We start from the raw sequence: 27380 nt of genomic DNA on the forward strand, positions 1-27380 counted from the left end.
TACCTCTTTTAATATCTCAAGTAGCAAATTTTTTTAATCTCAGTGATCCCAGTGGGAGAAACGAAACGCAGCACTGGGAGTTTTCAATACTGCCAACTTTATCTTTTTTCCCAACACCAACCAAACATATTTTCGAACGCACTAATGGAATATCGACATAAAACCGAGGGAAATGTCAATTTTTTCTTAATCTTGGAGAGAACGACTCTTGGAGAAAACTCTCTAGAGGGCAGAGAGGGAATCTCATGGTGGCATGGCATGGCACTGGCACGACGCGCTGGAGGCATGGTGGGGTGGAAATCCAAGCCAGTGAAGCATTGAGTGTGTCCTCTCATAACCTCTTCGGGATCAGCGTTTTCGAGCTCTCTGCTTTTCGCGAGACGGCGTATTTCCACGAGAGCGACGACTTTCGCTGGTTCACCTCGGCTCGGCTTCGCCCGAGATTAAAGGATTCAGGAGCGATTTGTTCCAAGCACGAGCGTTTCCCTGTTCGAGAGAATCCCTCATAGAGCTTCGCGGAGCTTGCGGAGGAAGAGGAGCAGGAGACGAAGAAGGGTAATGTTATCAGCAACAGATGCTGTTTGCGCGAAAGCTGCGACATCGCTCCTCGAGTTCATCAGGATTCTCGTCGAGTGGCCTTCACGTGTTTTTTTTTCGCATTGAACTCGTTAGATCCTTGGACGATAGAGTCCTTCGAACGCGTGTAATCTCATCATTAGGCACACGAGAGTTAAAGTCGAAATCGCAAGTTGCTGCAAATGTCGTAACTTTGAAAAATACCTGTTTACATTTGCGGTAAAAACTGTGGAGTAACGCTGATAATTGTACTCGAAAAAAATTCCCCCTCCCGCCATTTAGCGTTAAACAGTGCAGTCTTTGTAATTAAGAATTTTTATCATACATGACTTTAATTTTTTTCTACTTAATTTATCTCAATAGAAAAGATTTTTATGAGATTTTCTAAATTTTTATTTAATTTTTATTTAATTTATGTCAATAGAAAAGATTTTTATGAGATTTTTTAAATTTTTATTTAATTTTTATTTAATTCATTTCTATTTATTTAATTTATGTTAATAGAAAAGATTTTTATGAGCTTTAAAAAACTACTTGTTTACATTTGTAAGGAAAATATTTTTACAAGCTCTCCTGCAAAAGTTTTTTTCTTTTTTGTCTCTCAAAATAAAACGCATAAAATTTCCTCGTTATCGCTTATCAATCGCGAGAGATATTTGCTGGCTCGCAAAAATATTGATTTGTGTAAGGAGTTTAAATTTGTAACGTGTGTACTTATCATTTTTTTGGTGTTATTGACGAATCAGGTAACTCTAGGTAACTGCAAGTCACATCCGTAAAGTGTGGGTCATGCAGACCACTTGCAGAGTAATGTAATGAATAGCTGTGGGAACTCTAATATTAGCACGAGGCTACGTGGTTCCAAGTGTGCCGAGACTCCAGACGAGTCTATAAATCAAATCGGGGAGATTGAGAAGGAAGGCAGTGGCGTGATAAGTGGTTACAGTATAAACGAGCTTAATGTACCACGCAGCACCCTGGTCATTTGCCAACGAAATTCCAACTATTCTTCGGATCACGGCTTCACCAGATTCAAACCAAGGTTTTCCTGTTTTCTTTATTTCGATCAATAGTATGCTATCCAGTGTCTTATCGATTAATGAGATTGTTACAATGTGAAATCTTTGTGTTAGACTCAGCAGTGTTCCAAGAAATGAATTTCGAATGGCGCGCGGCGGCAGCTCTGCAGATCGTGCCAGAGGTGGGACGCGTGGGAGAGCCTTCAAGAAGATCCTCAATGATCGCGAATCAAACTCAGAGTCCAGCTACCACTCTACATCTAGACCCAAGTTTCAAGAATCGTTGAAAAATCATGAGAACGCACAGGGCAAATACTATGACGATAAAAGAATAAATGGTAATTCGTGGGTCTATTTTATTTTAAAATAAAAAATTCTAAATACGGCTAGTACGAGCTATAAATATAGGGATGTTAAAAATAAAACTAAATAGTGTATCTTGATTGATATTTAATGTGGTATGTTTTTTCACGTACTTGTGCTTCTTCAGCCACTATGAAAAAATTCTTCTAGAATCTTACAACAACATTCAAACGATATGCCAACATCTATCTATCAGTATATCATTATTAATTTATTAAAAATTAGTTTATTAATTAATTTATTCAAATAAAATTATTCATTGTCAATCAAAGAATTAGAAAGTTCTCTGATTGTCAACGGTTCAACATGCTGACACATTCAAAGACACTTAATAACTGACCAATTATTTTATTTTATTTTTTTTCGTGTTTTTGTGACACGTGCAAGTTTTATTCTTTCTTTATTCTTTAAATTTTGTCATTTATTCCAGAGGACTCGAGAATTTCCAAACTCTTGCGACGACTGTGTCGCGAAGATGATTACGATCACTTCATGGTGCTCTGCAAGCAAGTACAAGAGGGTATTCTTGCACCTGAAAATCAACGATACATACGACGGAACCTGGAACTTATTTGCGAGAATCTGTTGGATGTTTTGCATTCTGGCCCTGGTCAAGAAGCAAAACAACAGGTTGCCAAGTGCTTGGGTCGCATTGGATATGTGGTAGAACAAGATTTTAAAAGGTACACTGCAATCGCGAGTTGTGTGTGAAAAAAATATTCTTTGTCTTTTCTTACATTTACAATATAACGATGTAAAATTACAAAAATTCTAGGGCCAATAATACGAGCTAATTACCAGAGTTGCCAAAAAACTTGTTTTTTTTTTATTTTAAACAAAAAACATTGTTTTTTTGTTTAGAACAATGTTTTTTGTTTTATTTGTGTTTTTAAGTAAAGTAAAAAAAACATGTTTCAAACAAAAGCATGTTTTAAACAAGCAAAAAACACTTAATAACTTTGATCTGTGTAAATATTTAAATTTTTCGCTAGCCTTAAACTGTATTATTTATATTTTTAATAGTTTAACTGTATTATTTATATTTTTAATATTTTTATAGTTTTCGTTAGCGTTAAACTGTATTATTTATATTTTTAATAGCGTTGCCAAAATTGACAACGCTATTAAAAATATAAATAATAAAATAAAAATGACTAGATGGGTATTATTTCAGCAGAATATTTATTTTTGGATATTAAATGACAATCAATACAATAAAGATTACTTACAAAATATTGACTGACTTTACATTTTACATTTTAACATTTTCAATTAATAATTCAATATAATACTCATAGCAAGTCAGTAGTTCTAAAAAAAAGTTCTAGTTAATAATATTTAATATATAATACTTCGGTTCCTTTCTTATTCTTATTAAGTAACCTCATGCTTAACTCTTAACATAAATTATAAATAAAAGAAAAATAAAAAATCTTAATTCTTTTTTTAAAAGAAGAACTTTTTTTTTAGAACTGCTATGAGTTATGTACTATTAATTTAAAATACTAAAATGTAAAATGTAAAATCAGTCAATATCTTCTAATTTTTATTGCATTGATTGTTAATTAATATCCAAAAATAAATATTCTGCTAAAATAATACTCATCTTATCATTTTTATTTTATTATTTATATTTTTATATCTATATGTTACATAAATATAGATAAAAAACTAAAAACACCAAAAACAAAAACTTTTTTGTAACATACACATTTATTAGGTTTTGTTAGTTTTTGATTTTTTTACAATTTTTTTTTTCAAATAATCATATATTTTGCGATATTTTAAACGGTCCTAAACAGTAGTTTAAAACAATTTAAAACAAAAATGTTTAAAACAGTGTCCACTGTTTTAAACAAGTTTTAATCAAATAGTTTTAAACACATTGTTTAAAACATGCCAATCCTGCTAATTACTAACATCTAAATAAAATAAAAACAAATATTTATAAATTTGTTTAATTAAATAATCACGTTTCGTGATTTTACTTAGTCTTCCTCAGTATAAAGAATAACAAAATCAATATATTAAAATCATCCATATTCATTTGCCAATATTATTCATATGTTGCAGAAAAATAAGTATAAATTTAATCAAAATGTAAAATAAAAAAAATCCATCGTTAGAGCGCTATAAAATAAATAATAAGAAGCCCATAAACACTTATACGGAACAAAATGTTTCAACAGCTAAAAAATGAGTATAAAAATTTATTTTATAGCTCTCTAACGATGGATTTTTCTTATTTTACATTTTGATTAAACTTATACTTATTTTTCTGCGACATACGAATAATATTGGCAAATACGGATGAAAATAATATATTGATTTTGTTATTTTTCATACTGAGGAAGACTAAATAAGGTCGAAACGTTTGTAATTATTAAACAAACTTATAAATATTTGTTTTTATTTTATTTAGACCTTAGTAATTAGCTCGTATTATTGGTCCTAGAATGTTTATTATTGCTTTTTATTATTGCAACACACGAGCAATATTAGTGTTATTATTGTTTAATTTTCGTCTTAAAATTACAAAGCTTGTATATATTATTTCTAGATACATGGACTGGACCTTCAACAAATATTCATTGGAACGTAAAGATGATATAAAATGCTTACTAATAAAATCAATTAGCGAGACACTCAAGATGGATGCTGAGACATCTAAATTGAAAGATTTCTCTGTGGTAAATTTACATAAGGACCAGTGTTTGCTGTAGATAATTTCAAAATTATCTAGATAAAGATAAAGATAAAAATCCGTAAATTTATCTTAGATGAGATAAAGATGATTTTGCTTTTACTTAATCTAGATGAAAGATGAGATAATTATTGCAATAATCTAGATAATTATCTAGATATTTTTGTTTATTTTAGAAGACTATAAATATTTGTAAAAAATGTGACGAAGATTATAAATGGGTTATTAAAATCATAAACACATATTCTTTCTCTTTTTCTAAAGAATATTTAAATAATAGCAAAAAGATATATAAATGATATGATAAATATTTATTTATTAATTTATATTTATAATATATTTATAATATATTAATAATAATAATATAAAAAATATATTTTAGATATTTTAGATAGATTTTTAGAAGCGTGCTTGGAAAACTTTTTTGCATAATGAAAACGACATCTTAGACAATTTTTAGATAAGATAACATATATTTTTCATCTAAGCTAAAGATAAAGATACTTTGTATTTCTTCATCTAGTTAAAGATAAAGATGAGCCATTTCTTTATCTAGATGATTATCTAGATCATTTTATCTAGATACCAGCAAACACTGATAAGGACTAATAAAATAATCAACTTTCTTGACTCTGTTGACATACGATAATTATTAATCGTACTCGTGTTTGTTTCTTAGCCAATGATGTCCCAATTACAATCGATATTGGAAAATGTTGATAGAGCGGATTTACTGGTGGCGACTGTCGATGCTATTTTACTCATCATAGATTCCTATCCAGAGACATTCACCAATCACTTTCGCGATACCGTGGACATACTTGTAGGTTGGCACATTGATTCCACGCAGCAAAAGTCCGTCGTACTTTACGCAAGTCGATGCTTGCAAAAGCTGCGCTCGTTCTGGATATCGGATCTGCAGTTTACATTGACCTTGCTAGGCCAATTCTTGGAAGATATGGAGGGCTACGATGAGGAATTGAGTTCACCTGAGTCTGGTCGTATCTCACCCCACGGTGACGATGGATCTCCGACACCAAGGGAATGTATTCTGAGAATCACGTCCTTAATATCTGTCTTTAACACAGTAACCAAGAGCATGTCCGAGCATTTAAATCCGAATTTTGCGCCCAGCGTACAATGGTCTTTTCTAACGGATTGCTTATCGAAGATGCTAAAGACTGTCGTCAAGGCGATCGAATTGGAAGAAGAGAACGATACCTGGCCCAAAATTGTGTCTAACGATACGGAGAATTTGATGAAATGCCTCAAGAACATCAGCTCGTCCCAGAAACACGTCGAAATGCTCTCGAAGCATTTCGATAAGGACGAGATTACCGAGGAAAATCTCGTCAGGATGATGAAATCGTTGATTATAAATAAGAAGACTGACAAGAAAAATTTCAGGATAATCTCTGAAAAAGGTTCTCTGTCGAAGGAAAAGGGGCAATTGTTGATGAACGTTCTACGATCGGTGGAGCCAAAAGCCAAACAGGCCGATTTATCGGAAGAGAAGGAGGAACTGATCGTCGTCGCAAACGAATGCGCTTTCTTGCTTCTTGGCTATCTTCAAAGTCGCATCGCAAAAAATCACGAGCTCCTCTACAAATTTATCGATCTTCAATTGCAGCGAGTCAATATCTTCTGGGACGACACCATTATCTCGATGCTGACCGTCATATCGAAAGTAATAAAGGAAGTGTCTGCAAATTTGCCGCTGGAGTTGGTGCACACGTTGCTCGGCAAAAATTCGGCATTGCTGAAGCTGAGATTCCGAAATTCTATCCCCATTCAGAACGCGTGTCTGGGCGTGTATCATAGCCTCCTCAGCTTGAAGAATATTCCGTTATTGCAGGAATCTTATCGCTATATCCTAGCAGACTTGGAGATCGCTTATAGGCTCATATTGCCCGATATGGACAGTTTAGTCGTGGACAATCCATTGAACGACTTGGATTACACAAAGAGCGACATTGAGATAGTAATCACGTTTATACTGCTTGCGCTTTCTGACATAGGTGAGCGAATAACATGAACGATATTTAACAACCGTGTCCCAAACCCCTGATATACAACGACTTTTTTTTAGCAAATGCGAGCAATTCGATTATTGGAATGTGGGCTTTAAAGCCCAGCATCCTCGAACTTCTTGCAGTCAAATTAAGACCATATGACACTGCGCTATCTACCATCAGTCCATTCTTGCAATATAGTATTCTGTATTTGCTTTATGCTCATTGCTCTAGGTAAAAGAAAATTTCTTAATCCCTCCCAGTAGAAGAATCTAGACGTCCCGATAGCGTGTAACAATGAATAAGTTTTCAACAATTAACTTATTGCAGATACAATCACTTTGTTCCAAGTTCTAGCTTGATAACCGGCAACACGACTTGTCGGCCGATAGATATGTTCCCCGGAACTTTAGATGTACCAACCACATCGCCTACCAGCGGTCATTTATCTATAATTCTCAATCTGATAGCGAAGACGTACAACAAAAAAACGCCCGTACGAATTTTGCTTCTTTTGTCCAATTGGCTGCAAGAGATTTGCGTACAATCCGAAAAATATATCGGGATCTTGAGCAAAACTCAGGAGTGCCAGAGTATCACCACGAGTTTAATTAATTGCGGAGCTACGACTAATGATGACATTGCGATCGCGGTGTGCAATCTCTTGGAGATTTTGATGACCGCGAAGAAGGTGGAATGGAAGCAGGAGATTTATTCGAGCATCGTAGATTTAGCGACGTTGCATTTAACGTCGTGCGACAAAACGATCCGCGAGAAGTACGGTTCGCTACTAATGTGTATGCCAATCAACATTGTTATACCAAAATTGAATAAGGAGTATTTATTCTCAGACACTAAGGTAAATTCTTCGAGAATTTCTTCGAGAATAAAACAATGTATCGTGGCTGAAAGTGACATCTTTCAACTTTTAATTTTTACATTGAATTTTTATTTCAAACGCAGAAAATACGAGAAATTGAAACATATTCGACGGAATCGCTAATACTTGCTCAAAGATTGCACATGCGAGGTAATAATAACGGGGAGTTATTGGCGCAACATTTCAAAACGTATATGGCGTTTCTGTTGCAAGAGCATTACCTCGACGCGGCTGGTTTGTCAGAAATATTTACTCTCTGCTGGCCATCTATGTAAGTAGAAATTGTTCTTTTAGAAATATACAGAATGTTTCAGACCACCTGTACCACCCGTACATGGAACCCCCTATTTTTCATTACATATTCTTGTAGCTTAGCTCGAGAGCTTTTCAAAACACTATAATAAATTATTTTTCCAAAGTACTTTTCGAGTTATGAGGCTTGAAATAATTTCTTAATTTTACGTAAACTATAAAATATCTTGTAAAATATTCATTTTTCGATTATCTTACCTTAATACTTTTATATACAAAATAATGAGAGGAATCAATTGATGTAAAAAAAAACACATAGTTATTTTTAAGAAAAAATATGTAATTGTTAATTGCAAATTACATATTTTTGCTTCGAAACAATTATGTGTTTTCTTTACACCAATTCATTCCTCTCATTATTTTGTACATAAAAGTATTAAGGTAAGATAATCGAAAAATGAATATTTTACAAGATATTTTATGGTTTATGTAAAATTAAGAAGTGATTTCAAATTTCATAACTCGAAAAGTACTTCAAGGAAAAATAATTTATTATAGTGTTTTGGAAAGCTCTCGAGGTAAGCTACAAGAATATGCAATGAAAAATAGGGGGTTCCATTTTAAAAAATGCACTTCCGATCTGAATCGCCTATTTCCGGCCGGAACCAGAAGTTGAAAATATCACCATTCGATAGAGCGCACTCGATTTATAAAAAAAATGTTTTTATTTTTTTTAAATAACCACTTCTCTAGTTTTTAAATGGGTGGTAAGGGGCTGAAACATCCTGTATAAGCTGTATCATTTTAAGTGCAGCTGAATATCTTTTAAAATAAAAGAGATTGGAAAAAATGTTTCAGACAAAAGATGTTTGACTCGAAGGGGGACATAATATGATGCCATCAGTTGGAACTTGGATAATTGTTTAAAAGTCACATGAAAGTCACCTTTAATTTTTTAAACGAAACTCTCTATTTTTATTACTTATTATGATAGCTTGTCTCGAGAGCTTTCCAAAACACTATAATAAAGTATTTTTTCATTGAGAACTTTTCGAGTTATGAGGCTTGAAATAATTTCTTAATTTCACTTTCAATAAACCATAAAATCTGTAGGAAAGTATTCATTTTTCGATTATCTTATCTTAATACTTTTATGTACAAAATAATGAGAGGAATCAATTGGTCTAAAGAAAAAACATAGTTGTTTTTAAGAAAAAAATATGTAATTTGCAATTAACAATTACATATTTTTTCTTAAAAACAACTGCATGTTTTCTTTACATCAATTGATTTCTCTCATTATTTTGTACATGAAAGTATTAAAGTATGATAATCAAAAAATGAATATTTTACTAGATATTTTATGGTTTATGTAAAATTAAGAAATTATTTCAACCCTTATAACTCGAAAAATACTTCATGGAAAAATACTTTATTGTAGTGTTTTGGAAAGCTCTCGAGATAAGCTATCAGAATAAATAATAAAAATAGAGAGTTCCGTTAAAAAAATTAAAGGTGACCTTCATGTGACTTTCAAACAATTATCCAAGGTCAAACTAATGGCATCATCTTATGTCCCCCTTCGAGTCAAACACCTTTTGTCTGAAACATTTTTTCCAATCTCTTTTATTTTAAGAGATATTCAAATGATACACTCTGTAGAATAGGAAATACAAGATGTGACGTATATTTATACGAAATACTTCCAGATCGGAAAGTGAAACTACGGCGAGGATGTATGACTTGGCGCTGGCAAATTGTTCATTCTTGTTCTTCTGGAGCGGCTTCGAGTCGGCGCAACATTGCGTGCTCAACAAGCTCCGTACATTTCTGGGAAAACCCCAGGAAACTTTTACATCGATCGAGAGTGCTCTGAAAGTTCTGGCTCGCGAGATATCTTACAACACAGACGTGATAGTAAAGAAGGAGAAACAAAGCTTGGATCGCATGTTGCACGAGCATACGCGGGTACGTCTTTTTATAGAGTTCCTGGAACACCTGGAAAGAATGATTCACAACGCGGCAGATGGTTGCGCGATGGCGCTCCTGCCTTTGTCGAAGCCAGTCAGGACCTTTTTCCATACAAATAAATCGACGTGTAAGGAATGGTTGAATCGCATACGACTGGCCTTGTGCGTCGTCTCGTTGCACTCAGGCCTGGCGACGAACGCTCTACGAAACGGTCAGAGGCTGCTGGAAGACTTGAGCAACGCTGATAACACGCAGGGGATAGAGTTTGAGAGAGCAACGTTGTGGACAGCGCAGGCGATGGTCGCGCTGAACGAGGCGGAAGCCTTGCAAGGACTCTACGTGTACACCAAGACAAAGGACAGGCAGTTTCCATGGCTGAAAGCTGCGATGGAAGAGGCCGCCGGACATTACGAGTCGGCAGTGCAGATTTACAAGCAGATAATCGACGAACATATGCATGCTAAAACGGATGATGACGAGAACGGTAGAGCCACGAGGCTCGAGAGTGACAATCAAGTATTGGGATTTTGCATGCAGCGACTTACCAATTGTTACAAAGCGGTCACCGACTGGTCCGGGTTGGTGGATTGGAAATTACAAGAAAATGATATACTAACGCAAGAAAGAAATACCGTTTTGCGAAGACAAATTGCGGAGAATGTCGTGTTGGAGCAGGCAGATTGTTTGAAGAGGTTTGAAGAGGGGGACCTGATCAACGTAGACGAACTGACAAATTGGAATCTGCTGGACGACGAGAAGAAGGGTAGCTGGAGTTGCGCGAAGGCGCTGAGCGAATGTAGCAATAGTCTGGTGAACATTGCTCTGAGGATTCGCGGTAACGAATTTAAGGACTCGTTCGGGAACGTTATCGAGAAATGCGAGAAGGTCGCGGCTAAGACGATGCAAGACAGTTTGCGAAACGTACCATCGGAATACCTAAATGACGCTATATTGCTTCAGTATTCCGCAACGGGACTGAGGAATTTGTTACGTGGTAAAAATGACGAAAACGTCTTCGAACTCTACAAGATCGATAAGATCAATTACATTAACTCCAACATTTTAACGCAAGTCTTATGGTGGTCCAAGTATTTTGATCAACCGACCGACAATAGTTCCACGGAGGTGGATAGTTTACGATTGCACGTCATTCGAACGGCCAGGAAGGAAGGCAATTTTAATTTAGCGAAACGGGAGATGGTCAAGTACTTCAAACTGGAACAAGATTTGATCCAACTGAAAAATTCGACCGCCACCTGCACCTTCGCCGACATCACCAGCAGCATGCTGAACGGGCCCGTTCACGTAAAGTGGACGAAAAATAGCATGCGCGCTTTCAGAGAATTTTCTAAATTGCTGTACGACATGGAGAACATGAACGAGGCGTTGAAAGTATGCTGCGTAACTTCCTTGGGGATTTCGCAGGCGATCGTCAACGGCGAACAGTCCGCCGATTTGCGGGAGATGGGAACCAAGCTCCTGCTCACCCTAAGTAAATGGATACAGCAGGACATGAATGTAAAGGACAATCCTCAGCTGGAAGAATTGCTCAGATTCGAAGCCGTGCACAACGATGGTCTGATGGATAAACTGTTTGGCGACACGATCGATTTGATCCCGACGTCCGACATGATAATCGGCAAGCTGATGCAGCTCGGCGTGAACCAGTGCCCGGATCTGCCGCACGCGTGGTCCAATTTCGCCGCCTGGTGCTACAAGTGGGGTCGAAAGATCGTGGACAACTCCAACTCTGGCCAATTGACGGACACCGATCGGTTCAACATACAATCCCTGCTGCCGATGGATACGACCGAGGCCGACCTCAACACCGTCTTCTGCATACTTAGCCAGAACAAGACTATACCCGAGGATGAGGGCGACATAGACACAAACGACGTGAACACATCCGACATGATAGAGAACCAACTGAGGAACGTCCCGGTTTTGAATCACGCCGGCAACGAACACCTTCTCGGCATGCTGGTCGACATTTGGCGACAGGCGCAGAAGAGGATCTACTCGTATTACGAGCTATCGGCAAATGCGTACTTCAAGTATTTACAGTTGGCTAATAACGAGAGCAACGAGTGCGACACCATCACGGCAACGTTAAGATTATTAAGGCTTGTGGTAAAGCACGCGCTGGAGCTGCAGAACGTGCTCGAGGCTGGCCTCTCGACAACACCGACCGCGCCTTGGAAGGAGATTATACCGCAGTTATTCTCGAGACTCAGCCACCCTGAGGCATACGTGAGGACCCAGGTATCCGAGCTGTTATGTCGCGTGGCGGAGAATTCGCCGCATTTGATTACATTTCCGGCCGTGGTGGGCGCCGTTTCCGGTCTGAAGACCTACGATAAGGTCGTCTACGAGAAGCCGAACGACAACGATAATTCGCAGAACGAATTGGACTTGAATGCCGCTGAGGAGGACGAGGCAGTCGCTTCGTACAGCGACGAGCACGAAGGTTTCATGGATTCCTGTTTCTCCCAATTGGTCGATTGTCTTTCGGGTCGCATCCAGGATTCGATAGTCCAGGTGAAGGTGTTGGTGAAGGAGCTCAGACGAATCACTTTGCTGTGGGACGAATTGTGGCTGGCGACTTTGTGCCAGCATCACACCGAGATTACCAAGCGATTCGAGCAGCTGGAGATTGAGATCCAGCGGGTGCAGAATAACGTCTGGCTTGCGCCCGAAGAGAAGGACAAACTGATCGCGGAGAAGCACAGAATTATTCTAAAGCCAATCACGTTCATCCTGGAAAATCTCCTTTCTATGACATCTGTCCCTGCCGAGACTCCGCATGAGAGAAATTTCCAGGAGAAGTTTGGCGCCTCTATAGAAGAGGTGATAAACCGATTGAACAATCCCAAGAATCCGTCCAAGCCGCAAATGGCTAGTTTGGCCCTCAAGCACTTGGAGACCAAATTGGCGCAACGCGTACACAGACGGGCCGCTTATTCTCTATCCATGACGGATATCAGTCCTATTCTAGCCAATCTGAAGAACACATGCATCGCCATGCCTGGCGTCGCTGCCGCCGACAACAAGATCGTCACAATCATGTCGGTGGACAACAATGTTCAGATTCTCCCGACCAAAACGAAACCGAAGAAGCTGATATTCCACGGTTCCGACGGTCACGTGTACACATATCTGTTTAAGGGATTGGAGGACCTGCACCTGGACGAGAGAATAATGCAGTTTCTAAGCATATGTAATACCATGATGTCGAAGAACAGCGGTACGAAGATGTACAGGGCGCGACATTACTCGGTGATTCCGCTGGGTCCTAGATCAGGTCTCATTCAGTGGGTCGATGGTGTAACGCCACTGTTTATACTGTACAAACGATGGCAACAGCGCGAATGCGCTATGAGCAGCAAGAGCGGTGGCAATTCAACGATTATGCGACCGTCGGAATTGTTTTACAACAAGTTGACGCCGTTACTGAAGGAGTGTGGAATCGGCTTGGAGAATCGCAAGGAGTGGCCCACTCATGTGCTGAAGAAAGTATTAGAGGAGCTAATGAAGGAAACTCCCAAGGACCTACTGGCTAAGTTAGTTGCTTGGAAAAAATGGGCACACTTATAGGGTGTCCCAAACCACCCATACATCCCTTTTAAAATGAAAATAAATGGCTTTAAAAATCGCGAACAATTTTTAAGTAAATCGGGTACGCTCTATCAAATGGTGATTTTTCAACTTTTGATTCCGACCGGAAATACGTCATCCGGATCGGAAGTTGAATTTTTTTAGGAAAACATGGTACTTTTTATTACAGATTCGAATTGTACGCGAAAAAATAAGAAACTTTTGTGTCAAACGTTTTTTCTGAAAGTGCCTCTGTCAATCTTAAAATTGACCTTGATTATTTCGTCACAGTTACTTCCAAGGTCAATTTTAAGATTGACAGAGGCACTTTTGGAAAAAACGTTTGATACAAAAGTTTCTTATTTTTTCACGTACAATTCGAATCTGTAATAAAAAGTATCACGTTCCCTTAAAAAAATTCAACTTCCGATCCGGATGACGTATTTCCGGTCGGAATCAAAAGTTGAAAATATCACCATTTGATAAAGCGTACCTGATTTACTTAAAAATTGTTCGCGATTTTTGATAAAAGTCATTTATTTTCATTTTAAAAGGGGTGTACGAGTGGTCTGGGACACTCTGTATACAGGGAGGTAGAAAAGTCTGGAAACGGTCAAATATCTCGAAAACGAAATGTTTCTGAGAAAAATGTTTCAAATCAAAGTTGTAGGGTTTTAAAAGTTCTATTCAATGATCATATCCATTTGACCTTGAGTTAAGGGATCAAGGCGAGGTCAAGGCCAACATAATTTTTTTAAACGGAAACCGCAATTTTTTATTGCGTATTCTTGTAGCTGACTTCGAGAGCTTTCCAAAACACTATAATTAAGTTAGTTTTCATTAAGTACTTTCCGAGGTATGAGGCTTTTGAAATAATTTCTTAATTTTACATGAACTGTAAAATATCTTGTAAAATATTCATTTTTCGATTATCTTACCTTAATACTTTTATGTACAAAATAATGAGAGGAATCAATCGATGTAAAGAAAACACATAATTGTTTCGGAGAAAAAATATGTAATTTGCAATTAACAATTACATATTTTTTCTTAAAAAGAACTGTGTGTTTTCTTTACACCAATTGATTCCTCTCATTATTTTGTACATAAAAGTATTAAGGTAAGATAATCGAAAAATGAATATTTTACAAGATATTTTATGGTTTATGTAAAATTAAGAAATGATTTCAAGCCTCATAATTCGAAAAGTACTCAATGAAAAAATACTTTATTATAATGTTTTGGAAAGCTGTCGAGATGAGCTACAAGAATATGCAATAAAAAATGGAGGTTTCCGTTTAAAAAAATCATGTTGACCTTGACCTCTCCTTATCCTCTCCACTCAAGGTCAAATGGATATGATCATTGAATAGAACTTTTAAAACCCTACAACTTTGGTTGGAAACATTTTTCTCAGGAACGTTTCGTTTTCGAAATATTTGACCGTTTTCAGACTTCCCTAACACCCTGTATGTATTTGTCGTGATTAAATTGTTGAAAATTTATTTTGTAATGTACGTTTCAGGGAAATCTGGTGCAACAGCATCAATGCCGGTAGCTGGTGGCAAGCCACCAAGAATTATTCTTATTCCGTCGCAGTAATGTCCATTATTGGCTACATCATAGGCTTAGGTGACAGGCACCTGGACAATGTCCTCGTCGACCTCAATACTGGCGAAGTTGTGCACATCGATTACAACGTCTGCTTCGAGAAGGGAAAAACTCTGCGCGTCCCGGAGAAGGTGCCGTTCCGCATGACGCCCAATATCAAAACGGCTTTGGGAGTAACTGGTGTCGAGGTAAGGACAGTAAGACGAGGGAAACAAAAAGAGAAAAAGAGAGGGAAAATAATCTTTACATTATTATTTTACTTTTTAATCCTAAAGAGTCTGACCGACGATGATATTCATCGCGCGATAGCTTGTGATGCTTTTATAATTGTTTCGTTTGTATTTTTGATTTTCCAAAAAAAAGATATTTATATACGGGGTATCTTTAAAATTTGATCCGGCTCCTGGATCTCGGAAACGGCTTTAGAAAAATGTTTCAGACAAAAGTTGTAGGATATTCTAGAGGGATAGATGATGAAAATATGGACTCAACCTTGATCTTTCCAAGGTCAGGTCAATGTGATCGATGTTCTCTTAAATTATACGTTCATCATATTTTCTAGAGCTGAGATCCAAAGGCTGGATCAGATTTTAGAGACACATCCTGTACACAAATATAAAAGTGTGTGAGATAATTTTTATAGAATTTTTTTATTAGAGCTTAAGATATTTCCATCGAATTTTCAACTCTACAGAATTAGATTTACAAAATTGTGTTGTCAACTTTATTCTTCGCTAGATTAGGTCAACAACCGGATGACTATCCATGTAAATTGCCATTTTCTTGTTTACCATTTTCTGCATTCGTCTGCTGATTCTTTATCTCACGTTGTTTCTCCAAATACATTTTGAAGCTCGAGTTTAAATCTTGATTTGGCGACTTGCAGTGCCAAATTTTCTGAAAGGCCTTGCGGAAATTGGTGTTTTTCCATGCATATATGAAGGGATTCATTCCGCTATTGGCAACTGCCAATGCAAATGTAACTTTATAGTAATCCATCGGAAACGTTTCCACGTCACAGGACCGGATACAAAGTACGATGATGTAGGGAAGCCAGCAAATTGAGAAGCAGCCAAGTATCAGCAGCACTACCTACGAAAAAAATTCATATTCAAGTTTTACTTTCAATTCCCACTTCAAAATGATACATCATACCTGCACGCTTTTGCGATCAATTTTCTCAGCAATGTTGGAAATACTACCGCAATTCATTCGGCGTGCATGCCCGGACGCCTCTTTCCAAATCTTCCAATATAACAGAAACATTGCTACCCAGCTGAGAAAAAAGGACGGCAGCAGGATAAACAATATGTAGTTTCTGCAAAAAAGAAACATAATTTATTTAATTTAATTTGCAATCGAAGAGAGAAAAAAGAAAACAGAAAAACGTTGATGATATTAAACCAATCGATGGTGAAAGATAATTTACGACGATTGCGAGCCCTAGAGATGTGACACAATTATATTTTTAGCCCACACACCACATGTTCCAAGCTATTCTGGAATATCGAAACTTATCATCCATATCGGGCGATTAGCGAGAAATGATGAATCATTGGCAATCGGTACCTCGGCAATATCTCTTCCATTTCGCACGTTATTAAGGTGTCGAAGCAATTCCAATATGTCGGTATGGACGACACGCTCATGGTGCATGTCCAGCCGATGGCTATGATAATCAGCACGCGTTTCCTCGTCACGTACGCGTTGTAACCCAACGGGTGCACGATGGCGATGTAACGGTCTATGGCGATCGCTATGATATTACATACGCTTCCGCCACAGGCCAAGCCGATGATGACGAAGCGCGAGATGCACACCGCCTTGTTGTAGTTCAACGAGTTATCCACGTAAAACGCCAGGTGATACAGCAACGATGCACCCACCAGGAGATCCGACACCGCTAGGTTGAGTATGAAGTAATTGGAAACGACGCTCCGAAGCTTGCGGGCCCACGCGATTGCCAGTATCGTGAGAACATTCCCCGAAACGATCACGATAAATAGGAAGCTATCTACGAAGATCCAAATGGATCTAGCGTCAATTTCTGGCAAGGGGGTTGCTAGAGAAGAACTCGAGATGCTTACGGTCGCGTCAGTAAAGGTGCTCTCTTCTAAATACATAGTTCTGAAAAAATAAGCTGGTGTCTTTAAAGATATACAGAGTGGTCCACTTAAATATGTCACGTGTTTTTGATGATAAAAAAAGTGTCTTAGGAAAAAGTTGCATCGTTTGAAGCCCATACAGCACAGAACCTTGCAGCAATATTACAGCAACATTGTAATATTGCTGGGGCATTGCAATATTACAATATTGCTGCAGTGTTCTGTGCTGTATGGGAAGGGCAATTATCATGACAGAATTTTTTTTTCCTCACAATCATTTTTTCTTTAGAGATTTGGAGGTCGACCTAGTTTTTTAGTGGAATCACCCTAATTTTTTTTATATAAATTGATTCTTTTCCTTGAAAGAAAAATTTTTTCTTTCATTATATTTATCTCTTGAATATTTTTTCTTAGGCATTTTTTTCCTATCATCAGAGTAAGTGAGATATTTAATAAGATGCTTGCTTTAAATAAAATACTCTGTATATGACTTTAAGATTCTATATTTTTTTTCACAAGCTTACAGAGAAGTTTTTGAGATTCAAGATTTAATTATCACCTCTGATTCTAATTTTCTGTATTTGAATTTATAGATTTATTAAATTTTTTGCAGCAATATTACATGTTGCTGCAATATTGCTGCAATGTTCTGTGCTATACGGGAAGGGCAATTATCGTGATAGAATTTTTTTTCACAAGCTTACAGAGAAGTTTTTGAGATTCAAGATTTAACTATCATCTCTGATTCTAATTTTCTATATTTGAATTTATAGATTTATTAAATTTTTTGCAGCAATATTACAATGTTGCTGCAATATTGCTGCAATGTTCTGTGCTATATGGGAAGGGCAATTATCATGATACAATTTTTTTTTCCTCAAAATCATTTTTTCTTTAGAGATTTGGAGATCGACCTAGTTTTTTAGTGGAATCACCCTAATTTTTTTTTATATAAATTGATTCCTTTTTCCTTGAAAGAAAAATTTTTTCTTTCATTATATTTACCTCTTGAACATTTTTTCTTAGGCATTTTTTTCCTATCATCAGAGCAAGTGAGATATTTAATGAGATCCTCGCTTTAAATAAAACACTCTGTATATGACTTTAAGATTCTATATTTTCTTTGACAAGCTTACAGAGAAGTTTTTGAGATTCAAGATTTAACTATTACCTCTGATTATAATTTTCTATATTTGAATTTATAGAATTTATATATTTTTTAATTTTTTTTTCTATAAGAGATGTATCAATATTACATTTTAAAAAGTAAAACATAGTTAAAGTTACCTTATCTTTTTTGCCGTAAAAATGTTGCGCAGATAGATAAATTTAGAGAAATCAGATTAAATATGTATTCATGTCTTAATCTCGCTTGCCTTAGGAAGATGTGGTCTCAGTTATACAAAAAACTGTTGCGTGAAATCGTGAATACAATTTTTACTCTAAAAGCATGTAAAATGATCAGTCGGGCCTGGTCTATTCAAAGTCAACGTGGGATCTCTTACCTTGGCCATTTACCTTCCACAAACACGAAGAGAAACAGGCTTTCGATGATACTCTACAAAACGTCAAAGTACACATTGGATCACGCATCACGATTACGTAAATCTACGAAACGTTCAGATGAATTTTCCCTTATTAGAGAAAGAAAAATTACGATGAGAAGTGACTCACCTCGCCTTTGTTTCGTCACTTTTGGAAGAAACGGGAGTTTCCCCTTGAGGAGGCGCGAATTTTTTATTTTCATCAGAACGTTTGTAATAAGTTTTAACGAGAGAATGTGAATCAATACGAAGCAATCTGCGACCGATAGGACACTGCTTTGTTCGTTCAAGTGTGACTTCACTTATCTGCTCATCCGTGTGGTTTCCCTGACAAAGAACTGTCCCAACTATCAGCTGCTATCAGTGGTCGGTTCGAGAGAAAAGTCGATGGGAAACGAATCAATGCAAAATTACGATGCGATCGATGCTTATTATATTCCCATCCCTGTAACGAATGTATAATGGTACATAATGATAGAAATTGCTATTTATGTGTCTAGGGTATATTTAGGTTTGCCTGCGAGCATACCTTGAGAGTGATGCGTAGAGGCCGCGAGACGCTCCTGACCTTGCTGGAGGCCTTCGTCTACGATCCTCTGGTGGATTGGCGAGCTGGCGCGGATACAAGTATAGCGAGCTACGGTGCCTGCCAGGCCAGGGCGAGGTGCACCGGTGTCGGGAGGAAACAATTGGAACAGGAACTCACGCGCGCGATGTTCGCCGTGAGAACGACGGAGATGCGTGTCGAATGGCTGGCCAATCGGTGAGCGACAAGTTTCACTCAAAAATGTCCCATTCCCATTTTTTTGGTTTCAAATTTAAAGGTGAAGCTAGAGAGTTCTGCTACTTGAACTACAAAATTTCCTGTTTGTTTAGATACCTTCTTATTTCATAGGAAGAATGTTGTAAGAAGTTCTCGTAAAGAAGCTTTGTATTCTTAGCAATTTATTTCTTACTAGTTAATTATACAGGGTGGGCCATTTTATTTCGTCAAATCACTCAAATATCTCCAAACTTGTAAGTTTTAGAAGAAAACTTTTTAGAAGAAAGTTGTTTGGTTCTGAGGGAGACAGAAGATAGAAATATTAGTCAGACCTGGAGTGGCCTTGTTAAGGTCATATCAAGGTCACATTGAATTTTTTAAATTGAAACCCCTATATTTCATTGCATATTCTTGTAGCTTATCTCGAGAGCTTTCCAAAACACTATAATAAATTATTTTTCCATAGAGTACTTTTCGAGTTATGAGGATTAAAATCATTTCTTAATTTTACATAAACCATAAAATATCTTTTAAAATATTCATTTTTCGATTATCTTACCTTCATACTTTTATGTGCAAAATAATGAGAGGAATCAATTGGTATAAAGAAAACACATAATTGTTTCGAAGAAAAAATATGTAATTTGCAATTAACAATTACATATTTTTTCTTAAAAACAACTATGTGTTTTTTTACACCAATTGATTCCTCTCATTATTTTGTATATAAAAGTATTAAGGTAAGATAATCAAAAAATGAATATTTTACTAGATATTTTATGGTTTGTGTAAAATTAAGAAATGATTTCAAGCCTCATGACTCGAAAAGTACTCAACGAAAAAATACTTTATTATAGTGTTTTGAAAAGCTCTTGAGATAAGCTACAAGAATGTGCAATAAAAAATAGGGGTTTCAGGGGTTTTAAAAAATTCAATGTGACCTTGATATGATCCTAACAACGCCACCCAAGATCTAACTAATATTCCTATCTTCCTCCTCAGAACCAAACAACTTTCTTTTAAAAAGTTTTCTTCTAAAACTTACAGGTTTGGAGATATTTGAGTGGATGGATTAAAATGGCTCACCCTGTATATTAGAAATAATTTATTTATATATATAACTGTTAATTTATTTATAACTAATTATTTATAACTTATAACTATTATTATTATTTGATGGTAAAATGTTATAGGGATGAATTGGCCAAGATCTTACCACTGCTCTGTCATCACTTGAATTGTTGGATCGAGACGACCGAAGCGTTACGTCAGTGTCAGGATTTACTGCAAGATCGACATCAGCAACTCGCGTTGGTGAAGGAGGCGCAGGCGATGGGTCGGACTCATGCATTATATTCAGTCGTTAATCGATACAATTCGTTTAAACGAGCACGGGACGCTCACGAAAAAGCAAAAGCTGGCTTAAAAGATAAGATAGAGGAATGTGAGAAGCAGATTAACATGCATAATGTGAGTCTTAAGCGATTAGCCGAATGTTTCAAGTTGAAAGGTTTCTTCAATATTTGCTTATTTATTTATTTATTTAGATCGCGTTGGCTGCGGTACGAGGATCCCAATTGGGACAGTGGCTGGCCGAATTGGGGAACTCGACGAATCAAGAGGATCACGTGGTGTTTGATCTTGTGAAGGAGTTTTTACAAAACGCCGGACAGAGTCAAATGATATTACAATGCGAACAGTCAGAGAACGAATTGACGCAACTGGCTACCCAGCAATCCATTCTCATCCGCACTTGTTTGGACCTCTTGAGCCAGTATTCCGCTATCTGCAGCCTGTATCCTCTCAGCACTCTATCGCAGCATCGTACCGTGCTCTATCACACATGGGCCAACAAACTATTGACATCAGGCACCGTCGAGGCGTGCCACGAAGTCATGACGCAGTTTGAGGGGAACCTAAATCCGATCAACCCAAACAATCCGCAGGTCCAGCAGATAATAACCTTCTCGTATCAAATGCAAGCGATTCTGAACGATTCGAACGAGAGGCTCAAGAAAGCTTATGAAAGAATAGTGTCCGAGGGCTTGCCGGAAGCTGGCAACAGAATTGAGAAGGCATATGTCGAGTCGAAGACGCAGATCGTGGGATTTCTGCGACGAGAGAAAGGTGCGGAAAGGGCGCTCGAGTGCGTCAATATTACCGCGCTGTGTGCCCTGAATAAGCGATACCTGATGATGGAGAATGCTGCCAAATGCGCCGCAGATTGCCTGGTGGATCTCACGTCTCGTGAAGGGGACTGGTTTCTAGACGAGATGCGTCTAATGTCGTCCCTGATCGCCGAGCTGATCACGCTAATACCGGAGAATCATAAGACGAACAACGATCCCAAGATCTCGCTGATCCTCAAATGCTTGAAGAGCGCCGATTGCATTTATAAGGGTTTGCAAGAACTTAATTACAATTTCCAGACCATTATATTGCCGGAAGCGATGAAGACTATCATCACGGAGGAGCCAAGCGTTATGCGAATGATGGGCGAGCTCAGCGAGATCATAATAATGACCGGGATACCTCTCGGTGACATTTTGGCGCAGCTCGAAATGCATCTTCGATTCACCGTGATGGAGATGGAGAGTCCACACGCAATGATACAGGGTATAGTGGCTAATATGAGATTGCGATTCGAGGCGTTATTGTCGCGACCGGCGGAGGTTCAGGACTTGAATCAGGAGGAAACTTTGACCCCGGGTCAAATGCTGTTAATGGGCTTCAACGGCCTGTTCGAGAAACTGCAGATGGAAGGTAATGCCTTGGTGGCCACTTTGAGCTCGCTAGACATTCCGGTAAATTGGAAGAAGATCGATCAGATACGCGAGGCTAAAGAGATGTCGGCGCCCATCTTCAACAAGGCAGCCAGACAAGTTCTAGAGGATATATTCCTGATTAAGAGATTACACACGATACAGGAATTCTTCATGATGTGCAGAGATATTGCTACCGCGTTCAAGGGCGGATTAGCGAATGTATACGATGACGAACGACTCAACAAACCTGTCCGAGTGTTTACGGCTGATTACGTTTCGAGGCAATTGCTCGGGGTTACGTCGCAAACATTGGCAATCGCCTTGTGTTTCCTGTTGCAACGCATGGGTCTGAACGTAACCACCGAGATCGAACAAAGAGATATCGGAGCAGAAAGCAAGGTCTCGCTGGAGGAGTTATGCCGAAAGATGGTGGATCTGTGCTTGAAGAAGGGATTGTTCTCGGGCTCGACTTTAGCGCAAGCGGGCGCGTTAAGTAGCACGCTGGAAAGCGCCTGGCGACGGAAACAAGGCGCCAGACTAGCTCAACAAAGTGTCGAAGTGGCTAGAGCCAGTTTGCAGAGACTACAACTTCAGCTAATGGCCCATCATTGGTTACACGAAGATATCATGATGCTGAGATCCAACATAAATCCAATGAATCCTCTAAGTGTGTGGCATACATTTTACGTTTTTTTCTTTTCATCTTTTTACATTTTTAATAAATTAAAATTTTTATGAAATATACCGGGTGTTCAAAATAAAGCGTTACAACTTATATCTCGGAAACAAGGCGTTTCAGAGAAAAATGTTTCAAACAAAAGTTGTATGGCTTCAAAGGGGACATAAGATGGTATAATTGGTTTGATCTAGGATAATCATTTGAAGGTTACGTGAAGTAACCGTCAATTTCTTAAATGGAACTCTATTTTTTATTGCATATTCTTATAGCTTATCTCAAGAGCTTTCCAAAACACTATAATAAAGTATTTCTTCATTGAGTACTTTTCGAGTTATGAGGCTTGAAATAATTTCTTAATTTTACATAAACCGTAAAATATCTAGTGAAATATTCATTTTTCGATTATCTTACTTTAATATTTTTATGTACAAAATAATAAAAGGAATCAATTGGTGTAAAAAAGACACATAATTGTTTTGAAGAAAAAATATGTAAATTTGCAATTAACAATTACATATTTTTACTTCGAAACAACTATGTGTTTTCTTTACACCAATTGATTCCTCTCATTATTTTGTACATAAAAGTATTAAGGTAAGATAATCGAAAAATGAATATTTTACAAGATGTTTTACGGTTTATGTAAAATCAAGAAATGATTTCAAGCCTTATAACTCAAAAAATAATTGAAGCAAAAATCCCCCTTGAAGCCATACAACTTTTGTTTGAAACATTTTTGTCTACAATCAAAATTAAAAAAGGGAGTGATCGATTAAGATGGGACATCCTGTATATTAATGCTATATATTATATATAATGTAATAAAATTCGAAATTTAATCCTTTCAGATCGGTCCACCTTCATGTTGGAGCTGCGAAAAACCGCGGCGGCGCTATCGAATTTGCAGTCGCGAGTATGCGAGGCTCGCGAGCAACAACAGAACCTCGTCTCGAGCGCCGTACAACGTCTCAAGTGGGCCGCGGGTGCCAATCCGGCTCTAGGCGAGGTCATGTCCGCGTTTGACAACGCGGTGCTATCATCATGCGAGAAATTAACCAGGCAACACAATCTAGCAGCCATGGTAGTCAACACGTGCAATTCTATATTACACTACGAGGCTCTGAGGACCAGAACTTCGGAGAGCGTGACGCACGATGCCAACTTGGTCAAGCTAATCAAACACTGGGAGGAGAGCTGCGTGCTGACAGTCAACTTGAACATTACCGTTACTATGACAGAGGAAAGCCTCGTGCAGTTATTGCAGCTGGAGAACAGCGTGGATACCGCGTGGCTGAAGCAAGCCGAGAAGATCGTGTCCGAGGCGATAGTTGACACCCAGAAGAAACTGCAAGAGAAACAGGAGGCTCTTTTTGCCGCCGAGGATTATTTGAGAGAGCGAATCAAAAATCTACAGAATGTGCTCGCCGAACATCATCGTCTTATGTCAGACGTTAGAGTACTGTTAAAAACGATGGTGAAACAGGAGAACATCGACGGCCTGCAGGACTTTTTATCCGCCTACCGTTCCTTCACGGAAAGCGTATCAACGATCGTCAAGGAATTGGAGTCCAATAATTTCGATTCGGTTCGCGGCGTGGCGATCAAGAACGAGTTGGAGACGATGGCAATTAAAGCACCCAGTTTGTACAATCAACTGTTGGAGTTTGCGAGCGAGCGCAAGCTGGAAGCTCCGACGAAGGGCGCAGAAAAGCCGGAGAGTCTGAGGAAGAAGGGTAGCAGACTGGTACGACAGGAGAGCGTCTGCCTGAGTCCCAGGAAAGGAACACTATTAGCCAGAGACCCGACTACAGGCAAAGGTACCAAGTAGTTTCTAATCAATTGTAGGGATTTTCATCGTTCAATCTTGCTCTCCAAACTGATTGCTGGTACCAAGTAGTTTCTAATCAATTGTATGGATTTTCATCGTTTAATCTTGCTCTCCAAACTGACCATTGTTATCTTCTTTCAGCTGTACAAGAGCGGAACGCTTACGCGTTGAGCGTGTGGCGTCGAGTGCGCATGAAGCTGGAGGGACGCGATCCTCAACCAACGCGCAAGTACACCACGGCCGAGCAGGTGGAATACGTGATACGCGAAGCGCTGAGCAACGATAACCTCGCCTTGCTGTACGAGGGCTGGACACCGTGGGTCTGAACGAATAGCGGTTGGCGCTCGCGCGTCCCGATGGCTCGACATTCGTCTTACACGACGGTACTCAAGCTCGTACCGTCGCATCTATGTCATCCTACATTGCCGTAGGAGGCAAACCACTCCGCTCGAAACCAGATATGGCGGAGTGTCATCCGGGGAAACAAGCCAATCAAGAAACAAGTCGGTTTTTCAGGATCAACCTCTCCGGCGCGACAACTGAAAACCCACTGTGCTGATTGCTGATTCTGTAATTGTCCCAAAAACCAAGGCTGCCGCGATCTATTAGTTACTTGTGAATCTCTAACGGGTGTCTCCTCTTTCTTTATGTCTTTATTTTTCTTTTTCTTCTTTTTTTTTTGTTTCGTCTTGCGAGGGAAGAAGGCGAATATTCTTTTGGGAGCCACGAGTTTTTGGGGGGAGCATAGAATCAGTCATGTCCTTACGCTAACGGTGTAGTCGCGAGAAGTTCGGCTGACGATATATTGACGGGAAAGTCCGATGATAATGATGAAAGTCTCGATCGTAGCGACGATCCCAATTGCAATGTAATTTGCACAACACGTCGTAGATAGTGTCAGGGATTAGAAGGCCTGGCATTCTTCAATCGAGGCATTTGAATCGATTTTTCGTACCGATGTTTTCATTTTTAGATGAATGTACACGAACATGTATAACACACAGACGTGAATTTGATGATTAATTCGACGAGGGGTCCGAGATCATGTAAACGCAACATTATTTTCCAATGGGATGAAACAGGATGAGAGACGAAATTTTCAAAATATATCTGCGACTCGATAGAAAAATAGTCTATTATTATTATCATTAAGTTATCGTATGTAACTGAATACGTTGAAATCGGCGCATATGTATATAAAACAACACACGTACCCGGATACATACAATGCTCACATGTTACAGGCATTATACATCTTTACAAACATACAGATACACATATATATATATATATGTATATAGGGTGGCCCCGAACGTTTCAGCCAGACTTTGAGATTTTATAGGAAATTTAATTCTGAACAAAAAATTTCCTATAAACATGGGTCGAAAAATGCTTCCCTAAGAAGTTATCGCTCAAAAATCTCTGATGGAGGAAGAGCAAAAAGTAAAAAGAAAATGAAATAAAAAGAAAATTAAACTAAATAAATTTCTTGAAAAACGTCTTTATTCATTTTCTACTATTACTAAAATATTAGTTTAAAAAAAATTATTTTATTTTCATAAAAGAAAAAGATTTTTATTTTTTATTTTTATCGTTTTTTTTTTTTCAAGAAATTTATTTAGTTTCATTTTCTTTTCACCTTTTACTCTTCCTGCATCAGAGATTTTTGAGCGATAACTTCTTAAGGAAGCATTTTTCGATCCATGTTTATAGGAAATTTTTTGTTCAGAATTAAATTTCCTAAGAACTCAAAGTTTGGCTGGAACGTTCGGGGCCACCCTGTATATACGCGCGGCCAAGTATTTGAAAAATTTAATGATCTCGCGGCGCAATCGAAATTTATCGTCTATCATGATGGAACGCAATCATTTCTGCGGGCAATGCCCACGTTGTTTTGCAAGGTTTATCAAGTCGACTCGGTTTGTGAGTTTTATGATGTTAGTATCGGACGATCCGGGCAAAAGAAAAATTTCATTAGCTTCGTAGCCAACATTATGACACATGATAGTGTCCTCGCTACTCTCTGGCGTTGCACATTTCGCCGAGTAATGTTTTAACTGCTTAAATAACGCTGTCGAAAATAAAGATTTTCACATATACATTGCAAAAGTAAACACTCTCTCAAATGTTTGTTGCGAATTTCACAAAATTATATCGTATGATTTTGTTTTTCTGTTTTTCATAACTCAGCGATTAATGTGTATAAGATGTTTTAAGAAGAATCTATTATACAGATGTGTTTCGCAAGATAAAATATAGAGAAAGTCTATGAATCTATAAGTCCAGCGAAATTGATCTGATTAGGCTCTAATTTTATAAGAAACAATTTTATTATTTTACTAGACATTATTTTTACTCTAGAACAAAATTAAATAATTTGTTCTGTAAAATAATGTTCTAAAAATAATTTAAAATTATCTTATTATTTTTAATTAAATATTTAATATTATTTTAATATTATTTAATATTATTTTTAATATTAATAATTAATTAAAATAATTAAATAACGTTTAATCAAAATAAACTTTAAACTATTTTAAAAAAGGAGAATAATTGAGAATATTATTGGGTCTTATAGATTTCTATAAAAGTCTCTGTGAATCTCATATATAAACTTTGTTTCTTTTATTTTATGAAACACATCTACTCAATGCACGATAGATTTTTCTTAAAATATTCTATACAAACGACACAGAAAATCACGTACAAAAATA

The 27380-nt window shown here is 37.6% G+C and overlaps 2 protein-coding genes across 3 annotated transcripts; one reads left to right on the plus strand and one right to left on the minus strand.

The window, feature by feature from the left end:
• Window positions 1–46: 46 nt before the first annotated feature.
• On the plus strand, window positions 47–25887 carry LOC105259055 (serine/threonine-protein kinase SMG1). The gene is made up of 16 exons (XM_011270770.3): window positions 47–555; window positions 1323–1618; window positions 1710–1933; window positions 2389–2641; window positions 4519–4648; window positions 5342–6680; window positions 6752–6908; window positions 7005–7533; window positions 7638–7825; window positions 9516–13337; window positions 14897–15170; window positions 19132–19394; window positions 20588–20864; window positions 20942–22826; window positions 23687–24655; window positions 24808–25887. The coding sequence occupies exons 2-16, from the start codon at window positions 1392–1394 to the stop codon at window positions 24990–24992; spliced, it is 10722 nt and encodes a 3573-aa protein (XP_011269072.1). The 5' UTR covers window positions 47–555; window positions 1323–1391; the 3' UTR covers window positions 24993–25887.
• On the minus strand, window positions 15652–19288 carry LOC105259049 (octopamine receptor 1). 2 transcript variants are annotated; one of them, XM_025414196.1, is made up of 7 exons: window positions 19161–19288; window positions 18762–19076; window positions 18593–18645; window positions 18375–18529; window positions 16552–17109; window positions 16138–16300; window positions 15652–16074 (listed from the first exon to the last, which is right to left on the minus strand). In XM_025414196.1, exons 5-7 carry the CDS (start codon window positions 17103–17105, stop codon window positions 15742–15744), a joined length of 1050 nt encoding a protein of 349 aa, XP_025269981.1. In that variant the 5' UTR covers window positions 17106–17109; window positions 18375–18529; window positions 18593–18645; window positions 18762–19076; window positions 19161–19288; the 3' UTR covers window positions 15652–15741. The 2 variants fall into 2 exon arrangements, with proteins under 2 accessions (XP_025269981.1, XP_019885454.1); XM_020029895.2 differs by lacking the exon at window positions 19161–19288 and having other exon boundaries at window positions 18593–18695; window positions 18762–18795.
• Window positions 25888–27380: the final 1493 nt, after the last annotated feature.

The sequence above is a fragment of the Camponotus floridanus genome, unplaced genomic scaffold (genome assembly GCF_003227725.1).
Source record: "Camponotus floridanus strain SB8 unplaced genomic scaffold, Cflo_v7.5 scaffold79, whole genome shotgun sequence".
In the NCBI taxonomy this organism is placed as follows: domain Eukaryota; kingdom Metazoa; phylum Arthropoda; class Insecta; order Hymenoptera; family Formicidae; genus Camponotus; species Camponotus floridanus.

Bases quoted from the DNA above. Each gene is read 5' to 3' on its own strand.
- LOC105259055 (XM_011270770.3), top strand. From the start codon at position 1,392: ATGAATAGCTGTGGGAACTCTAATATTAGCACGAGGCTACGTGGTTCC. The intron at 7,534-7,637 runs GTAAATTCTTCG...TTTCAAACGCAG, and splicing joins ATTTATTCTCAGACACTAAG to AAAATACGAGAAATTGAAAC. The intron at 15,171-19,131 runs GTAAGGACAGTA...TTATGTGTCTAG, and splicing joins TGGGAGTAACTGGTGTCGAG to GGTATATTTAGGTTTGCCTG.
- LOC105259049 (XM_025414196.1), bottom strand. From the start codon at position 17,105: ATGTATTTAGAAGAGAGCACCTTTACTGACGCGACCGTAAGCATCTCG. The intron at 16,301-16,551 runs GTACCGATTGCC...TCTTTTTTGCAG, and splicing joins ATGGAAGAGATATTGCCGAG to AAACTACATATTGTTTATCC. The intron at 16,075-16,137 runs GTATGATGTATC...TTTTTTTCGTAG, and splicing joins TTGATCGCAAAAGCGTGCAG to GTAGTGCTGCTGATACTTGG.